Below are 21,921 nucleotides of genomic sequence, written 5' to 3'. Positions count from 1 at the left end.
ACTAAACCTCTCTTTGACATACTAAAACCTTTCTAAACTCTAAAAATTACATTATATTTATGTAAAGTTTACCCTAAAACTCTCTTTGAAATACTAAAACCTTTCTAAGCTCGGAATACATATTACAATTTTACACTAAAAATGTATTTTAATATTATAAACTCTAATACATTAAATTAACTAGTTCTAAAAAATAGAAAACTAGTTAAAAATGTATTATTTTAAACATAAATGTTTTTGTATTATATAATAATGTTTCGTCGAATATAGAGATTGATATTCGGTTTTATTATTTTTGTGTTAAGTTTAATGGTTGGACGGAATAAAACATCATTTTTGTTTATCCATTTGGAGTTGGTCTCTAAAACCTTTTCTTGTCTACTCTAATAAGAGCATTCATTTTGCCACATCTCATTTTATGGTTATTTTAAATAACTTTTTTTTCCATGTCATTTTATGATTTTTTTTATTTTATTAAATTAAATTCTATATAATATTTAAATGTAATATTTATAATAAATGTATATAAATTTCATTAATACAACTTTTTCTTCTAATTTTAAAATCCTATATTAAAGCCCAATTATTTTCTTTGTTTATTTATTTAAATTATCTGTTTAAATTTAAAAGAATAATAATTTCAAATTTTTAATAATTTTATCACTTTTCTTATAAACTCAAACTCTTAAATGTTTAAACCTTGATATATATATATTTTTTAATAAATATGTGTAATAAACGAGTCTCACAACTAATTAGACTAAAATAAATGAGTGAATGATAATTAGGCATAAAGAGATGACCAAATCAACAAATATCAACTCCACTAGGTTCTAACTAGCTTTAAGAAATAGTGTTTTACTAGTAAGTAGGGAAAAGAAGAGAGAGATAGAGAGAGAGAGAGAGAGAGAGAGAGAGAGAGAGAGAAATGAGAGAGATTGTGAGCAAATGTAGTCTCACTCACCGATGGTCACAAAGTTATAAGGCAAGGGTTTAAGTTGGAAATCCTTCCCACTCCGGATAGCCATACTAGCCTTATGGGAATATAGCATTGACTAGACTCATCTCGAGATTTTACTACTTTGACACTTTTATACCAAGGGGTTGGCTAAAAAGACACCCCAAATTGCAATATGGACACCCTAATTAATTTTTTTTAATATTTTTATTGGCTGAAATTGTATTGTTTTCCGGAAAAGCTGATTATAGGCAGTTAGGTTGTGTTTGGCGCGCCACAGCTAGCTGATAAGCTAGCTTATTTTTCGAGCTTTTTTATGTTGTCGTGTTTGGTAAGCCAAAAAGTAGCTGATAAGCTAGCTTTTTGAAAAACTACTTAGACTAGCTTTTTAGGAGCTTTTTTAAAATTTTCCAAATACACCCCTTAATTAATTATAGAAACATATATTCTTACATGTCATTTTATATAATTTTATATATTTCATTTTGTTTTTCAGCTAGTTTTATCAAACGTTATTTTTTATCAACTAGCTTTTCAGTTATCAGCTAGCTTTTTTATTTAACAGCTAGCTTTTCAGCCATAAGCTAGTTTTTCAGCTAACGGCTAGCTTTTCAGCTAGTCCGCCAAACATAGCCTCAATTATTGGTTGACTTTTTAAAAAGTTGTCAATAGGGTGTCCAAGGGATGTGTTATTAGCAACACCTTATACCAAATCTTGGTGTTTGGCAATTAGTGTCACTTCAATAACATTGAGGGTCTATGGGAGAGCCTTCATAAGATTAAGGGCGAATTGACAGCTATCTATAAGTCCAAAAGTTTGCAAATACTTAAAAAAAAAAAAGAAGTGTGGGCAGAGAAAGACCACAAGCAAAACCGAAGAAGGAAGATATGGCATTCGCCGTGAATTTGGCCCCGTTGCCCCTCCGATCACCGGAGATCACCATTGGTAGCAGTGGCTTCTCAAATTCCCTCATATCTTTCAACAGAAAGAGACCAACGTTGTCCTTTGCCGTCAGCAATTCTACCGAAGAACCACCAACAACCACGCCTGAAATCGAGCTCGAGTTCTTGGGGGTAACTCAAATTCATTGGCATTTATTTTACTTTTTAATTCATCAATCATATTTTTGTGCTGCAATTTATGAATAAATTAGTTTTTATGATGTCGTTGGTGATGAAATGAAGCCAAAGCCTGGTGACGATGGGAAGTATCCGGTGGACAGAGCGGCGGCAGCGAGCGGAGAGAAGCTCCTAAGAACAATAATGGCGGATAACAAAATCGAACTCTACGGCACGTATGTATGTTACTTTACACCATACCAATTCGCATCCTCACACACAAAACACACAGAGAAACTTGCATTTATGACTTGTGCCATGATAATCGAGCATTCGAGTTTGAATTTGTTTTTGGAAAGGGAAAGGTAATGAACTGCGGTGGTGGCGGAAGCTGTGGCACTTGCATCGTGGAGGTAAATCTTGTACCAAATTTCAATAATCGGTTTTCCTTTGTTTCTTCTTATAATAATACATTTACAGGTTGTAGAAGGAAAGGAGCTTTTAAATGAGAGAACAAATACAGAACTCAAATACTTGAAAAAGGTTTCGTTTCTCAATTCTCCATGTTTATTAGCATCGATGACGAACCTGCTGCATACCTGAATAAATGTGTTGGTAATTTATTTATGCAGAAACCGGAATCATGGAGGTTAGCTTGCCAGACCATAGTCGGAAACAAAGAAAACTCCGGCAAGGTATGCATTGAGAAATTATTTTCATCTTATTGGACATGGAAGCTGGAGATCTTGTAACTAGGGTTTCTGTAACATTTGCAGGTGCGGATCCAGAGGTTGCCTCAATGGAAGAAATAATATCAACAAGAATCCTTAGACTTGATCGTTTTACAAGTCTCATAAACTTGGTGTTGCGTTTGCAATATATTCTCCATAAACAACATTTACATAAATACTTATGTGGTGCGATATTGTTGTAGACATTTCTTGAGCAAATCATTTTGTTTTGGAGGATTTATTGTGTCGAGATTTTAATTGACACTTCCCCCACGAATGCACTTAGAGTTTGCATTGTGCTTTCTAATACAACTCATTTTAACCAAGTTGAAATATCTCGGGATACAAAAGCGGAAAGCGTCATATGAAGGTTCGGCGATATTGAAGAATCGTTTTCTGCTATGGTATCATGAGAAACAAACACTCATATCGGATGAATTTGTTTTAAAAACACCATGTTAAACACAAGCCTAAACAACAATTTTCTATTTCGTTCTTTCGTGCAATTTTCGTGTTATATTTTCATTACAATCTTAAAACAAAATTCGTTTGTACGACGCCAACAATTGAAAGAAAAAAAATCTTTATGTTTTGTCTTACGGTTCTTACAAACAGGACATTTTTTTTTCCTTTACAATTTAAGATCTGTTTTCAAAAATCATTTTCTAAAATAGTTTCTGATTTTTTGTTTGGTATCAATAAAAAATAAAACGTTTATTGTTTCTACTTCTGTATTCAAAAACAATTTTCTAAAATAGATTTATGAATCATTTTTTTGGAAAAGACATTCCTCAACAATTTGGTTCTCAATAATCTTGTTTGGTTTTTACTAAACCGTTTAATATTTGGATTCTACAAAACTGTTGGTTTCTCTTTGTAGTATGATTATTGAAAGTTCTCAAGTCTCAACCAAAGCCTACTGGTACTCTTAGTTCCCAAGGAGTTCCAATCATGACCATGTCGGTCAATCATCCAAAGAAGCCGAAAAAGTTTTTCGGGCTGCACTTTAAAAAGTGGCAGTAGAAGATGTTTTTCTACCTAACTACCTTAAATATCTCCAAGGATACCCGAACTAGAAGTGGATGTTTAGGCTTTGAGTGTTATTGAGGCGTGTATAAGAACATAATCCATTCTCCTTCGGGCATCCTTGGAACCTCTCCAATCAAGAATCTTGCAAGATTCAAGGTAGTTAGGTAGAAGAACATCTTCTGTTGCCACCTTTTAAAGTGCAGCCTGAGAAAATTTTATGACTTCTCCGCATGATTGAATGACATGGTTATCGTTGGAGTACCTTGGGAATTAGGAGTACCAGTAGGTTTTGGTTGAGTGCTTTCAACAGTCATGCTATAAAGAGAAACCTACAATTTAGTAGAACCCAAATATTAAACAGTTTACTAAAAACCAAACAAGATTATTGAGAACTAAACTGTTGAGGGCTGTCTTTTCTAAAAAATGATTCTAAAATCTGTTTTAGAAAATGATTTTTAAAAACAAAAGCAAAAAACAATAAACGTTTTGTTAATTGATACCAAACAGAAAATCAGAAATCATCTTAGTAAACAATTTCTAAAACAAAATCTAAAACCGTGAAGGGAAACAAATTGTATTCATTTTAGTAAGAACCATAATCATAAAACAGAAAGGAATTTCTTTTCTTTTTCAATTGTCTATTTCATACAAACAAATATTTAAGATTGTTAGGAAAATATAACACGAAAATTACACGAAAGAACAAAATAGAAAATTGTTGTTGAGGCCTTCAACACAATGTCTCAAAATTTTGATTTACACCTAATTATATCATTATTTTTGATTTTTCACAAGAACATGGTAAACACAATTTAATTTCAAGCTTTATGTATTGCAAATATCATTTAAGCAATGTTCTGATACAGTGTTGTAAAACTCGCCGAGTTGGCCGATTACTCCTCCGAGTACTCGCTACTCCCCCCTTGCCGAGGCGAGTTACATAATCTCGAATACTCCCCGATCGGCCCCTTACGAGCTGAGTAGTGTTGTGAAATTCGGTTAACTCGGTGATTAATATGTATAATATACTTAATGATTTATTATTTAACACACACACATGTGATTATTACTACATATATATCTTAAATTTTCAGTAATTATTCACGAAGTGAGACCATTATGTGTTTTTCATTTTTTGTGTATTCACATGTATCCAATTTTGTTATATATTTCAATCAACTTATGATTTTATCTTATGATTTTGACATATATAATTTCCCTAAAAATATTTCTACACAAATTTCCAAATCCGAGTACTCCCCGAGTACTCGCTACTCGGTAGTCGGCCGAACGGGTACCGAGTAACGAGTTCTACAACCTTGCTCTGATACCACTCATAAGTTTTCTATATACTTCATAGATTATGGCATGGCATCATAAACAAACAACTTTAATTGAAGGCAAACAATCACCTAAAAGAGTAAATTGCATGAATGGTCCCTATGGTTTGGGGTAATTTACGCGCTTGGTCCTTAACTTATTTTTTAACTTGGAAGGTCCATAATGTTTGTTTTTGTTACATACTTGGTCCTACTGTTTGTTTTTGTTACAGGCTTGGTCTCTGTCTTACCTAAAAAGATTATTATTTAAGTAGGGAAAATACTGGGGTATGTAACGTAAGATGATGGGGGTAGGGTTGGGATGTATTTATTTAAATAAATTAAAAAATCAAGGGTAAAATAGTCTTTTTAGGTAATACATGGACCAAGCGCGTAACAAAAACAAACAGTAATGACCTTCCGAGTTAAAAAAATAAGTTAGGGACCAAATATGTAAATTATCCTAAACCATAGGGACCATTCGTGTAATTTACTCCAACTAAAACCTACAAGGATCTTAACCTAAATAATATGAACAACTAAAAGAGGGATACAAATTTCTAACCTTTAGCAAAACCAATTTGCTTGAAGAAGCTTTGATATTGATCGAATTCCAACAAGCCAAGGAAGATAGCAACCAAAGTAGATTGCATTTATTGGTTCATACCCAACAATACCAAATTATTGAATGTAACAAATTAACCCTTAGAACAACATATATTGACTAAGTATTAATCGAGAGATAAGAGAAACTCTAAAATAGTAGAGTCGGACAAATTCTAGGAGTGCAGATGGGGTATTTATAGTTTTTTGTTGCTTGAAAGGAAAGCAGATTAGAATAATTAAATAATCCAATATAATCCAAAATTCAATTCCTTTCCATATCCATAGCATTGGAAGAAAATTCAAGGGCTTATCCCTTAGGAATTTCGTCCGCCTCCATTTGGATTGTTGAGGGCACCCCCAAAAGGACCCTACTATTAATGGATAATCTTACCAGTTAGTTATAACATTAGACACTATTCCAACACCAATCTAGTTGTATTAACTTGAATTTTAATTCGTTTATGAACAACAAACTGTTAGGATTAGTGTTTGACAAAAACTAGGGTTATGTGATAGAATCGTAAACTTAAATGTGTAATAAAACATTTGTGAACAATTTATGCTAATAATTGACTTTCATGACCATTGAAGTTAATTCCTATATCAAATCTCTCATAATACGAACGTAATTATAATTGTTTAGATAGTTAATTGCATGACCATTGTATTAATTGACTTTATAATTATATAATTTAGTTAATCAGATCAAGATAACTAATGTTAATTAATATTCATTGCACTCAATTGGAATCCACCATATCTGAAGGTGAAATCAAAATCTATGTGAAAACATCTTTATCTTTTATGTCTCCAAATCTATTCTCTAGCTTTGTTAGTTTAGTTGAATTGAATAAAAAATCCTCATTTATATTCTTGTTTATAATTTAATTAGCATTTGAATTTATCTGGATTTTATTTCCATTCTCCATGTGATCGACACCTGGTCTTACCAAAACTGTATTCCTACATGGTCAGGTTCACTTCCTGTAATGTGTATTAGTTTAGTTGCGATAGATTAGAATTTTATTAATTTTAAAACCTTATATATATATATATATATATATATATATATATATATATATATATATATATATATATATACACACACACACACACACACATACATACACAAACACACTCATTGACAACAAATGTGTCAACTCATTAGGTCGATGGGAATATCCAAAACACAATATGTGTGTTATCAACTTAAAAAAAGAGGAATGAAAACAAAGACCCGAGCATGCCAAAAGAAGAGTAATATTAGGTCGTGGTGGGAAAAAAAGACGGTGTAATGAAAGAAACTCTAAAGCAAATGAAGTCGTTTGAAAATGAGGTAAATATCACTCATCTCCTTTGCACTTCTAGATTAATAATCAGAGAGAGAGACAGAGAGAGAGAGAGAGGTCGTGGTCACCTTTTATAAGGTTGAGGTAAACATCAATTCACTTGATGATAATAAACAAGTTTACTTTGTATGAAAATTTCCTTAAGGAACTTTTCATATTGAAGAAGTTAAAATATAATGAGACCTTAAATGTGGGCGGAAATACTTCGACAGTTTTACAAAAAGATTTCCCCAAAGTTCAAGGATCTAGGTGTTTTTACAGTCAGGGTCGGCCCAAAGGCCGGGCGAGATGGGCCACTGCCCAGGGCATCAACATGGAGCGGACATAATATTTAGTCCACCTGTTATAGGTATAGCATTAACAAGTATAGAATAGTTTGAGCCCAAATATTAATACATATCATGTGGGATTGGACATTGGCGCACAAAAAATGTTCGTGAGAAGTGGTAAAGGCGGCCAAATCAAATCTCAGCGTCCAAGAGCAGAAGACGAGGATACGATAGTGTTCAGATTTCACGCAATCTGATTTCTTGAATATCTCAATTTCATTACAACGATTATTAAAATCCATTTATTCTTCATTGATTTCAATTGTAAATCAAAATCCTTAAAAAGTTCAAGATAATATCAATATACCAAGAGCCGAGGTAATCTATTGGTATCGTTGAATTTTGACCTAATATTTATATTTATGGGGTGTTTGGCTTAGCTTTTCATAGCCAAAAGTCCTTTTTGAAAAGAAAAAAAAGCAAAAGATGTTTGGTAAACTAGTTTTAAAAAGCTATTTTTTGAGTTTTTATACAAGGAAAATCAATTTTTTGGAGATGTTAGGAAATCCTGACTTTTTGTAACTTTTCCAAAAAGGACTTTTGGGCTTTAAGAAGCTAAGCCAAACACCCCCTTAGGATTGATTAATTTATTGATAATTATGGTTTCTGGGAGTACATGTTTGATATGACTCAGTTGTTGCAAAAAATACTAACGGGGGTGTTATATGGCACCTACAAGAAAGATGGATGCTCGTTTTTGAGGCATGGCTCGTGTTTCTATTTTATTCTTTTCCCTTTACTTCTTCTATTTCTATATTGATCTATAAGTTTTGTTTTGCTTTTACATCTCCTATTCTGTTTTATAGAGGCGCAAACAATTTTGGGCTGAAATTGATATTAAATTTAGGTGTTTGTCTTTGTATCATCTTACATTCATACTTTTTGGTAAAAACGGCTAGACCTGTGTGGTTTTTATTGTATGATTTAAGCACCAAATGATGCATTCCAAGTGTTTGATATAATTACTAAGAAGGATCGTGTGGTGAGAGTTGATGATTCTTATATGATTTCTAATTGATGATTTTGTGGTGACATTAGGATAATCTTTATTTACTCTAAGGGTCTGCTAGATCTAGAACTTTCAGCTGGGTAAACTATCAATGTTGCACAAGAATTTACAAGTTCAAGATTATCTGTCTGACTTTCATTGCCATTCCATGGCACAATTTGATAGGTTAGCCAATTCAAAATATTATTAGTGGTTTATATTGCATGGTATGGGTTCTTTAAAACAATGTTTCTTATCAACCTATGTTCTTCTTTCCAGGTTAAAATTTAATGTCGGAAACCAAGAACAAAACTTAGTTGCTCATTTGTGATATTTTCATGTTTTATTTAACATTGGGAGTTTTCAATACATATAAAAGAGTTGAAGGACAAAAAGCATAAGCCTGGGATGAAAGTTATGATGATGCATTACGTGGATCAAATGGGTCAGCTGCCTTGTGCTAAAATCAGCAAGTGAATATATCCAATGAATATTCATTGGTCTTTTGATACACTAGGAAGAAAATAATTGAATTCTCTCACTTGTCCCCGGAAATGTTGAAATTTATAAAACGTTGAATTCGAATTAATTGAATTCCATCCCTTTGACATCTAAATACACCATAGCATGGAATCTCATATTTCAATCCCAATAGATTCTATCGGAATCAGGGATTACCTATTGTCTTAGGAGATTTTTGTTTGTATTATATATATATATATATATATATATATATATATATATATATATATATATATGTATATCTGTGTGTGTGTGTGTGGGGGGGGGGGGGGGGGGGGGGTTGGTCTATGGTATGATAAAAGCATAGGGGCATTATTTTCCTATCTCGCCTTAGGTATCGAAAACCTATGGACCGGCCCTGTTTACAGCTCCTTAAAAATTAGGGAATCTTAATGTCCATAGATCCATTATAGACCTCAATTCCTATATCAATGTCCCACCATATTTCATTTTTAAAACACCCAATATCGGACCATTGAAGAGAACTTGTGTAATCATCTAGTTGGATGATTGTTGCATAGTACACCCAATATCCCAATATATGTACTAGACGACGTGTTGGTTCAAGTGAATGGATAAGTATTTCCAACCGATTTCTATGTGTTAGTTATTGGAAATGATGATGCCCCGAATTCAAGTTTGAATCGTTTAGGGAGATTTTTCTTGAAAACTAGAAAAACAAAAATTGATGTCTATAATTTACACTCTCTATGGATTTTATGGATTTTATGGATTTTATGAAGAATTAATTAATTTTGACATGTATGATGTTATAAGTTACCTGAGCGATGTTTCCTCTTAAATTTTTTTTCTATATGGTTAGCCTCTAACCAATAATGTTTTGAACTATCTAACCCCATTTGCTAGCCTTAGGGTTAAACAAGAATCTTGATAATGATGCAACAAGAAAATTTACTAAAAAGTTCAAGTTGGAAGAAGAGTTGGCCTCCCTATACATTTTTATGTGATCCAACATCCGGAATAACATGGTCATTTAAATTAAAAAAAATAATAATAAATAAATAAAATAAAAAATAACATTAGGCGATGTCTTTATAAAGGGCATCATCATCGAAGCTTGAATGGGCATTTGCCAAGACTTCAATTGTCATGGCTCCTGTTTATGCTTTCAATCTTAACTTTATAATCTAATTTTACAAATTAAAAAAGAAATTTACATTACATTGAAAAAATTGAACGACATGCATGTCGTACAAAATAATTACCATATAACCCAAAATATCACAAACATATATCCAATATTAGATATCTCAAAAAACAAGAACAAAGTGATGTGCTGATACAGTGAAATACACGTCACTTATTATGATCATTTTAGAAAATAAATCTTATAAAACTCTATTTTATTTCTTCGTAGACAAGTAAACACGTGATTTCAATTTATATCTATATTTATATGGGTGAGAAAAGTTTCATGGACCTCTAGAAGATAGCCTAGCTGTTAGATATTTAAAGTGGAATGTCCATATATACCTCTTTTAATAAATCCGTTATTTGTTAGGAATTTATCCACCATACTGAGTCAATTATACCAGTCGATTATCATAAGAATATTATTTTTAAAAGATGTTAGTTTAATCATCACGAATAACAAGTGTAGGCTACAAGTTTATAACGAGGTTCTTTAATATGAAACTAATAACAATTACATGGGAAAACGGTGATATTAATTCCTCACGAATATGTTGTTTTTTTGGTGATACGCAAAGTTTCGTATACACAACCAGAGTTAGGTTCAAATGTTTTCACTATCTATTGAGTGCATGTATGACTGATTCTGGACCAATCATTTTAGTTATTTTAAGAAAGTAATTAATGTATATTAAATGTTGAAGATGTAATTAATATTCATTATATCTTCAACATGTAATATACATTAATTACTTTCTTAAAATAACTAAAATGATTGGTACAGAACAAGTCAAACATGCACACAATAGATAGTGAAAACAAAATAACCTAACCCTACACAACCATTCGAAAATTTGAAAAATCAAAGGAAAAATTTTAGACATCTAAAAATCATCCCATGCTAGCCACTTGTCGACAACTTCAAGTAGCCATGATTTGAGTTTTGTGAATCAGACTACATTCACCATTTTTCGGTCACTTGGTTATCAGTACTTGAAGTGACGGTTTTTACCGAAATGGATACTTGAAGTAACGCCCAAATAGCTATTCTTTTAATGGATTTTCTTTACGTACAAAAATTTAGTCATGTTAGGGCTTGTTTTATTCGCTTCTTCTCTCTAGCTATTTCTTTGAAGACAAATGACTTTGTTTTTTCATTTTGGTCATTTGTAAGTAATTTGTAACCTCTATTTGATTGTTGATTAATAATACAACTTGTATGTGTCTTGAAAGTTTATTTATTAATTTAAATATGATGTTAGATCCAAAACCTAGATTAAAATGTCTAATAAACTTTAAAAAAAAGTTCAAATATTACTTTTAAAATAGTTAAAAAGGTTTAATGTTTAAAATATAAAATCGTAATAAAAAAAAAATTCTTTTCAGAAATAATTGAAAATTATAATATAAGTGGGTTTAAAATTAATTAATTAATTAATTAATTAATAATAATAGTTAAAAATAATATATATATATATATGTTTAGGTTCTATAGAAAATAAAAAACCCTACAAAAAACACTAAAAATCATAAAAATTCATAAAAAAATACTTAGAGATTACAAAACTTTTTTTTGAAATTTTTTACGAAAAAATCGCATGTTTTAAATAAATTCGATGATTTTTTTTTTATTTTTTCAGCGAATTTATTAAAAAACCTGCGATTTTTTTATAAAAAAATTCAATTTTTTTTTGTAATCTCTAAGTATTTTTTTTATGTATTTTTATGATTTTTAGGGTTTTTTTGTTTTACAAATAACCCTATATATATATATATATATATATATATATATATATATATATATATAGAGAGAGAGAGAGAGAGAGAGAAAAAATTAAATAGCATCCTACTTTTTGTTGCTACTATCCTCCTATTTATTTTAGATGGCGACAAGTGTTATTAAATTTAATTTAAACTTGATTTAGAATTTAAATTTATATATTTGTCATCATCTTAAATAGGTGAGAATAAAAGTAGGAACAAAATATAGAAGGATATATTTAATTTCTCATAAATATATATATATATATATATATATATATATATATATATATATATATATATATATATATATATATATATATATATATATACTAGTTTATAACCCGTGGGAACCACGGTTACTAAACTAATTAAACTTTTATAGTAAAATTCAAAGTTATTAATAAATTATTTTAAATAAATTATTAATTAAGAGATTTTTTTAGTTATATAAAATTATAATAATTGATTTAAATAAATATGTGAAATTATATCACTTTATAATTTATATTGATTGTATTCTAATTTTTATTTTTAATGCTATTAATTTAATGTAGATAGAGTGAGAAATTTAAAATTTAAAATAAATAATCAATAGTTTGACAATTGACAAATATTAATTAGGAGGCATAATAGGTAACACATGACAAAAGAAAATATATGCATTAATTAAGAGGTTTAATAACATGACACATGTCAAAAGGAGAATAAAAAACTATTCTTTTATTAGAATAACGATATATATATATATATATATATATATATATATATATATATATATATATATATATATATATATATATATATATATATGTTCAGGTTCATTTGAGACCATTCTAATTTTGTGAGACCGTGAGACCAAATCTAAAAATAATTTTAAAATCCAAAATAAATGGAAAAATCCAAAAATTCTTTTTTTAAATGTTATTTTCGGAACTTGAATTAACTAAAAAAAATATAAAAAAAATATAAAAAAATAAAATAAAATAAAAAAAAATCCGTTTTTTTTTTTTTTAAAATACGTGAAATATTCTAAATAAAATATTTCACTGACATATTCTAAAAAATAATTTTAAAATGCAAAATAAATGGAAAAATCTAAAAATTCTTTTTTTAAATATTATTTTCGGAACTTGAATTAACTAAAAAAAATTAAAAAAAATTAAAAAAAATTCTATTTTTTTTGAAAAATACGTGAAATATTCTAAATAGAATATTACACTGTACATATTCTAAAAATAATTTTAAAATGCAAAATAAATGGAAAAATCAAAAAATTCTTTTTTTAAATATTATTTTCGGAACATGAATTAACTAAAAAAATAAAAAAAAATAAAAAAAAAATAAATAAATGCGTCTCACGGTCTCACAAAATATAAGTGGTCTCAAATGAACCTAACCCTATATATATCTATATATATATATATATATATATATATATATATATATATATATATATATATATATATATATATATATATATATATATATATATATATATATATATTACGAAACGATGGTTGATATTTTAATTAATGACCTAACTAAGTAATTATAAACTAAATAATAGTAATAACTTTAAAAATCATATAACAATATATAATTTATTTCTTCCATCAATTCTAACCATATATAATTTACTTCTTCCCTCTTGGGCACCAAAAGTGAACACGAATACTGTGTTTGTGATTTTTTCTTTGTTCTTGGCTAGACAATTAGAGAGAGAAGTAATCCGTAGAGGCTTTAGCCCTTTTCGTTGATATATAATAATTTAATATTGATTAACTTTTAAATAATTATCCTCCTTAATAAATAAAGGTTTTTTTTTTGCCACATGTTATTCTTTCATGAGTTTTTGACACTTATCATTTTGTGATATTTTGAAATAAATATTATTCATCTGTCAATTTTTGGTTTGTTTCAATTTTTAAAATTAAAATCATATATTTATATATGTAAAGTATTAAATAATATATATATATATATATATATATATATATATATATATATATATATATATATATTAAATTGTAATAATACATATTTTCTTTTTTTGATTTAAAATTGTACATTAAAAAATAATTTATTTTTACATTTTAATGTTTAATCTTTTTTTTAAATCAACTTGTGTATTACACGGGTCTCACACCTAGTTAGCTAATATACGGTAAGTACACGAAATATCATTGTGTAATTTCATTAGACACTTTGTTGGGTGTTTGGGATTGCTTTTAAAACAACTTTTGTTATTTAACTTTTTTAAAAAGTTAAAAAAATAGCTAAAAAGATGTTTGGATAATAAAAAAGATCTTTTAAAATAACTTTTTGTGTAGGAGAAAAAATTAGTGTTTTAAAAGTCACAAAATTCTATCTTTTTGTGACTTTTGTGACTTTTGTGACTTTTTAACATGAAAATATGACTTTTACCCTTAAAGCAAATACAAACATATTTTAAAGACTATCTTTTGGAAAAAGTCACTAGTCAAAAAGTCTTTTTACAAAAATGACTTTTAACATCAAAAAGTAATCTCCGACACCCCCTTAGTTGATGGTTCCGTAAGGTTGCACTTGAAAATAAAAAACCAAATATGTGTAATTTAAGTTGTATAGTTGTAAAAGCTCTTAGCAACGAATCACGACTTTATCGAACAATTGCTCAATGTTAATCTACTTTTTTTTTTATAGTTAACAAATAGTCCACTTGGGCGTCGCTTGTTAGTTTCAACATCGGGAGTCAAGAAGGAAAGGAAGGGAGATGGTTTTGAAGAAACTTTGATGCTCCCAGCTTCACTGACTACCCAAACCTCAACTCTATGAACTTTTGAAGAAACTTGATCAAGTTTAATGGCAGTTTGAAACCATCTGGCTTTCTATTCAGGTCATTGAGTTGTCTCACAATCAGATTTCATAAGGGAAACCACATGTTTTACAGTAGATAATAGTAATTGTGGTTGGAAACCTCACTCGGAACTAAATGTGTTTAATAGCTGTTTGAAACCTCACTCGGCGTAAGGTGGTCGATGAGATACCATCCTTTTCTATTCATTTGATGCTTGCTTGTTAGAAGCTCCAATAGAAGTACATCGAAGTTGTAGTCTTGTAGATTTTCTAAGGAGATAAATAGGGATGAGAGCATCCACAATGTATTGAACTCTATAGAATTTAATGGATTACCACATCATTTTTCTACATTCCATACAACTCCATTAATTTATTCCTATAATGCATTAAACTCTAAAGAATTCAATAGAAAGTTCCAAAAGCTAATTTATAGTATGTATTTAAGATTAAATTTTTTTTCCCATTGAAGAGTCAATGGTCATTGAACTCTAAATCCATTGAATGTCAATATGACATCTTAGTATCTTATTATGGTAGAGTTTCATTAATTGAATGGCAACTATACTTGTCACATCATTCAACAATCCAATTGAACTCATCATTGTGGATGCTCTGAAGATGACAAATGAAGGTTATGGGCGGTTTAAAGAGGGGAAAGGTTTAATTGGGGGTGGGGGTCGATTTTATGTTTTAATCAAAATTAAAATTAGTTAAAAGTATAGTATATAAAATAAAATCTAAAATTAATTAAAAGGGTAAAAATCCATCTCCAATGACTTAAACTCACGAAGAATTGTATGGATTGCCATGTAGGAAAGAGAATATACATATTCAATTTAATTCTTAAAAAATTTATAAATTTGCATTATAATTCTATTGCACGGCTCAATGGCCATTTAACTCCACACACTCTCTTCACTACATTATGTTCACATTTAATCTATCAAATCATCATACAACTCTTATTGTGGATGACCTAACCATGCAATAAATTGAAACCACGACATTGTTCAAGTTAAAGACTGATCTTTTGAATTTTTATAAAGTACAAGTACTATTTATGTATTTTTTTCATATATAAATATGTAAGTAAATGGCAATTATATGCATGTAATTCTTTCTCGTACTCCTACCTTGTTTCTTTCACGTTCAACGTCGAGACGTCCACAGAGTAAATCATGAAAGAACTCCTTGGCATACTTCGTGTTTTCGAAGACGGCCGATACGAGAGAATTGAAGTTCACACTATTGTTCCCGCCGGCATCGATCCTTCCACCGGCGTGAATTCTAAAGACGCCGTGTATTCACGGGAAACCAACAAATCCGCTAGACTTTACCTTCCAAAAACCGCAACCCCAAACCATAAACTCCCGCTTTTAATCTTCTATCACGGCGGAGGATTCGTTGATGAATCTCCTTTCGACACGACTTACAATGACTTCCTGAACCTCGTCGTCGCAGATTCCAACGTCATCGCGGTCTCCGTCGACTACAGACTCGCGCCAGAGTTTCCTGTCCCGATCGCCCACGAAGACTCCTGGGAAGCGATCAAGTGGGTGGCGCAGCATGCTAATGGGAAGGGCCCGGAGCCATGGTTGAACGAATACGCAGATCTTCAAAACATCTTCCTCGCCGGCGACAGTGCTGGAGGTAACCTAACCCACAACATGGCGGTTCGTGTCGGGTTGGATACCCCTGCCGGTTTACGGTTCCGGGGTGCTATCTTGCTCCACCCGTATTTCTGGGGCACAGAACGGGTAGGTACCGAAGCCGACTGGATGTCACCCGGATTAATTGACAGTGTGAATGAATTATTGGCTCTGGCTTACCCAGGAAGATCCGGGATGGATGACCCGCTGATCAACCCAGCTATGGATCCAAGAATAGCGGGTATTCTTTGCTCCAAGATACTGCTTTGCGTCAGTGGAAATGATTTTATGAGGGATAGAACTAGAAACTATAAAACGCTGATTGAAAATTGTGGGTGGAAAGGAAATGTAGAAGTGGTGGAGGACAACGAGGAGAGCCATGTTTTTTTCTTGAAGAAGCCTACCTCTAAAAATGCTGTTACTTTGCGCAATAGAATCTCTGCATTTATCAACAGCGCTTGAAGAAGTATATATGTCAGGGTGATCTTAAAAATAAAATAAAATAAAATAAAGAAACTGATCACACATGCAAATACACACGTATGTATGATTGTATGCTGTATGATGCAGTTCTTAGCAATACCCTCTCTTTAACTATAAACAGTACACGTTCCTTAATTTATTAAATAAACTAGTATTTTCTTATTCATATCTATCAAATAAAAAAATTGTGTTTTATTACTTTTGTTATTTTTAATTTAATGTATTGTTGTTGTTGTTATATTATTTTTGACATTATTTTGCTATTATTATTACTTAACTTATTATTATCAATGTCAATTATTATTAACTATATTATTATATTTTTTTTGAACGGCGAACAACCCCTCTAATCTACTTCTAATTCTATATTTTTATCTTGTTGACACTCACTAAATCCTATTTGAGAAGAGACACCTTTCATATAACTTTTTGTCCTCTTGATTGTTGAACATTCACTCAATCCTATTTGAGAAGAGCCACATTTCATATAACTCTTGATACCGTTAAACTAACGGTAACCAGGGGCGGACGCAAGATTTCACAGTAGGGTTTGTATGAGAAAGTCAGAGGTTGTACGGTAGTAGAAAAAATAAAAATTTCGAAAATTTTCCACTGCAGCCGGAAAAGTCAGCGGCTGCCGGTACCACCATGGACCCTCCTAGGTCCGCCCCTGCGGGTCATTTGGTTGTTAACTATATTATTATTATTATTATTATTATTATTTCCTTATAATCTTGTTTCAATTAATTGAAGTCTGGATTCCATTAATACTTTATTTCAAAATATAAATTATAGAAAGAGGAGTAACATTTATTAAGTTGTAAAGTCCAAAATTCTCATTTCATGTTTTCATTTTTGTAAGCATTTTCGTTTGTTTTAATCAATGTTAAGTAGAACTAGTTTTATTAATTAGGGTTATTAATTTGTCGGAGGTTTTCAACAAAAACAGTCTTCTTTGTCTTATGTTAGTGCTGTCGACCATTCTATATCCTCCTTATCTAATTCGCATGGGAATAGTAGTTTTATAGGGTGGTTGGTATGCATGAGCCATGAGGAATGGAGAGAACGAGGTTGACCAGTGATGGCTCGGGATGAGCTCGATGTGAAAGAAATATGGTCTCTAAGGACGTGATGGATTTATAAATGAGGGAGGGAGAGTACTCTCCACCCTAAAGAAACCAAATACACAAACTAACCAAAATTTCGTAATTTTATAAAGAAACCAAAATGAGAAATAGAAACTAACTGCACAAACAAAATAGTAGGAGGTAAAATATTTAATTTTATTTAAAGGGATATTCACAAAATATAATTTTTTCTAATTCCGATACACAATTTAGCTAAGAATTCATCAAATGATCTTCAACTTTGCATATGAAATTCGAGATGTATTCATAAACGCTTGGAATGAAATGACCTTAATTATCAAACATGCTTAATCCTTCTTGAAAAATGTAAAGGCGGTTAAAGAGGGAAAAAAGAAATGGACAAAGGAAAATAAAGAGATTGAGCTTGAAGAAGTCAATGAATTGAAGAAAAATGTGGAACACTTAGATCTTATGGTTGGATCACTTTCTTATCCACTCCCGAACATGAAAATTGCAAATCTTGGAAGAAATGGACAATAATGGAGCCTAACCAAAACTTAGACTCGAGGCAAAAAAGCCAAGCTAATGTGGGAGGTGGAAGACGAGAATGGGTAAAAAAATGATCCATTTTCCATGGCATTATAAATGGAAATGAAAAAATAATCAAATTAATGGGTTGTTTACAAATAGTGTGTGGAATACAGAGTTTCATCATTGATATTTTTGCTATGAATTTTAAAAACGATGTTTCATGCAGGCCAACATTAATCATCAACCACTTCAAAAAAATAATAATAAAAAAAACGGTGAAGTAGATTGTAATCTTTAAAAAAAAATGAAGTTTACTCATGTCGAAATAAAACAAGCAATTTGGAGTTGTATGAACAAAAAAGCACTATATTCTGATGGGTTTACTTCTAAGTTCATCAAAGAATTTTGAGACATTATTTTTACAATGACCATTAAAATTTCAATTCCACGAGTAGCATTTCGAGGGGATGCAACTTATCTTTTGTTTCACTTATACGTAAAATCCGTCTCCCCTTCTCATTTACGCATTTTAGACACATTAGTTTAATGAGGTACTTCACTAATGGTAAAAGTAATTTCTTTACATCCAACTAAAAAAAATATATTTTACGATGATATCATAATGATTATATGAGAAGACAAAAATATTAATATTTATTCGTGGTCTAGGTGGCAACGAACACCACAACCATAAACACCATCCCGGGTGTTTGTTGTGGCTCGTAGTGGTCATTGTCGATTGTAGTATACATAACGATTCACCATAGCCAATCACAATTGTTTTGATGTTTGACCAAACATTTAAGTAATTAACTGCTACTTTTTGTAATTTTGTTTTTAAATAATTTTTTACCTATATAAATACCATTACATAACACCATATTTTTTATACATATTTTCTTTTCTTTTATTCACATTCACATATTTGTATTGTTTTAAAATTTTAAAATCATAACTCCTAAACGGCTGAATTTGTTAGAATAGGAAGAAGAAAAGTTAACACAAATATGGATGTCGGTGTCAAAGAAGGAGATAGCCAAATCTCTATTTTTTTCCTGGAAAAGTTTGAAGTGTTTACTATGATTTAATGGATTGTGCAGGTCGAAATCCCGATGAAAATGTTTGAAATGGCGCGATTTGAAGGTAAATGTTGTGAATTCAATGGAATTTACAACATTGTAAACAATCTACACAAAACGATATTGATGTTGTTAACGTGGTCATGGATCAATATGAAAACACGACATACAAACTTTTTCCACATCTTAATATTTGGCTATAGTTGAAAGAATCCTCAAAATAGAAAGACTAGTCTAAAACATAAGCTAGGATTAGAAGTAGTTTATTATGTTTGATTTTTTTTTATGTTTTCTTGTATTTTATTTAAAATTGTGTGTTTTTTTAATTAATCTAATTTTTTTTGTTTTGTTAAATGAAAAATAGTTTAAAAAAGTTCTATGTTTTTATTGTATTTTTTGTTTATTTTTAATTAAAAAAATGATGTAGAATGATAATTTAGTGGTAGGTATCCAATGAGTTTAGTAGGTGGATGTGGTGAACATGTGACTCTCATCATAATAATGGTTAGAGCATCCACAATGATAAGTTCAATGAGAGAGTTGAATGAAGTGATAAATCTATTTATTATTTAATGCATTAAACGTTACTATAATGAGATCTCACGTTGATATTCAATGAATTTTGAGTTCAATGATTATTGAACTCTTAAATGGAAAAAAAAAAGTTTTTAATTTTTAAATATACACAATAAAGTAGCCTTTGTAATTTTCTATTAAACTTTTTATAGTTTAATACATTATAAAAAAACTGAATAGTTGTATAGAATGTAAAAAAATGATGTGACAACTCATTAAACTCTATGAAGTTTAATATATTGTGAATGTCCTTTATTGTAGTATATCTGATGGCCTAACAAGTAATATAAATATTACACACAAAATTTTCAATATAAACTTTCCTTTTAAAATATACCATCAAATAAACGAGAATTCATTCATGATATTTTTGGTTATAACTTTTGGAAAAAATATATTGTGATAACACGTGACCACTTAATACTATCACTTTAATAAAAAAAAATCTTAAACAATATATATATATATATATATATATATATATATATATATATATATATATATATATATATATATATATATATATATATATATATATATATATATATATATATATATATATATATATATATATATATATACTAGCCGTTTACCCGCGCAAAGCGGCGGACGACAAATAGTTTGTTTCGACAATTAATTTCTTTTCGATGAAGATTGATTATTTTCAATTCAATCAATAGTTTGTTTTAGGAAACATGTCATATTAAAAATAAAAAAAATTAATGAAATGACCAAATTATAAGGTGTTGAGAATTTATTTGGATGAAAAAAGATCTGGTCAAAACCTTGGAAGAGAAGATTTATAGAAGTTTGTTTAAATTTTAATATTATTTTATTAGTGATTAGTTGTACAATTAGCTTAATGATTTGGACGTCTTAAAAAAATATTATTATTTTATTCAATCTATTTTTAGAACTAGTGGGATTTGTTTTATAAGATAGTATATATATATATATATATATATATATATATATATATATATATATATATATATATATATATATATATATATATATATATATATATATATATATATATATATATATATATATATATGGTTTAAGAAACATATCTTTTTTGAACGTCAAACATTTGCCAAAATATTTTATAAGATTCGCAATTTTAGTCCCTCGTTAATTGGAGTTGGTTTCTTAATGACAGTTTAGTTTTATCATTGATCTGCTCCTACCTCCCCTGCTTCCAATTAAATGTACCTACATGTTCCATCGCCTTAAATAAAGAAAGATTTCTTCCTGCTTATTCTTTTATTCTCCCACCAAATTAATGGACTGTCACCGCATCTTCTTCGCCTATCCGTCTTCCTCTTCTACTCTGCATCTCCTTCCCCATTACACAACATTCCCGTCTAAAATTGTGTCATTGTCATCGTCTTCAGCTTCGTCCATCGCTATAGTCGCCACCGTTGGAGAAGAAGACCGACATATGATCTAACCAACAAGCCCCAAAAGCACAGTTCACACTTCAGGTCTTCAATTTTGATTCGTGTGTTTGGTAGTGGGAATGATTTCCATCAGCACCCCCGACCAGGTGAGTTTTTCTTTAATTTTTTTATGTTCAGCTCTCGGTTATCACTTTAAACCTCAACACAATTTTGGGATGCATTTGTTAACTCATCTAAAGCACAGTTCCTAGAGCAGGCTCGAATAAAAAATGGAAACTCTACCACGTACTTCCTTACCTTTTCTTTACCTTTAATAAACTTTCTTTTCTATCACTTACTTTTTTTTGCATCCAAAAACCGAATTATGATGATTTGTGTTGCGCAACCTGACCATTTAACATGTGCTAACTGCAGATATAGTAACATCAATTTTTTATCAACGATGTTGAGTTACACTGTCACAACTAG

At 30.0% G+C, this 21,921-nt stretch overlaps 2 protein-coding genes across 2 annotated transcripts; both read left to right on the top strand.

The window, feature by feature from the left end:
- The first annotated feature begins 1,787 nt into the window (after positions 1 to 1,787).
- On the top strand, positions 1,788 to 2,985 carry LOC111913037 (photosynthetic NDH subunit of subcomplex B 3, chloroplastic). The gene is made up of 6 exons (XM_023908754.2): positions 1,788 to 2,032; positions 2,144 to 2,257; positions 2,377 to 2,430; positions 2,498 to 2,560; positions 2,650 to 2,712; positions 2,794 to 2,985. The coding sequence occupies exons 1-6, from the start codon at positions 1,847 to 1,849 to the stop codon at positions 2,827 to 2,829; spliced, it is 516 nt and encodes a 171-aa protein (XP_023764522.1). The 5' UTR covers positions 1,788 to 1,846; the 3' UTR covers positions 2,830 to 2,985.
- Positions 2,986 to 15,745: 12,760 nt separating this feature from the next.
- Positions 15,746 to 16,974, top strand: LOC111913038 (probable carboxylesterase 5). The gene has a single exon (XM_023908755.3). The coding sequence runs from the start codon at positions 15,823 to 15,825 to the stop codon at positions 16,753 to 16,755; it is 933 nt and encodes a 310-aa protein (XP_023764523.1). The 5' UTR covers positions 15,746 to 15,822; the 3' UTR covers positions 16,756 to 16,974.
- Positions 16,975 to 21,921: the final 4,947 nt, after the last annotated feature.

This window comes from Lactuca sativa, chromosome 6 (assembly GCF_002870075.4).
Source record: "Lactuca sativa cultivar Salinas chromosome 6, Lsat_Salinas_v11, whole genome shotgun sequence".
Lineage (NCBI taxonomy): Eukaryota > Viridiplantae > Streptophyta > Magnoliopsida > Asterales > Asteraceae > Lactuca > Lactuca sativa.
The sequence above is the reverse complement of the archived record's forward strand: the minus strand, read 5'-3'. Positions and strand labels throughout refer to the sequence as shown.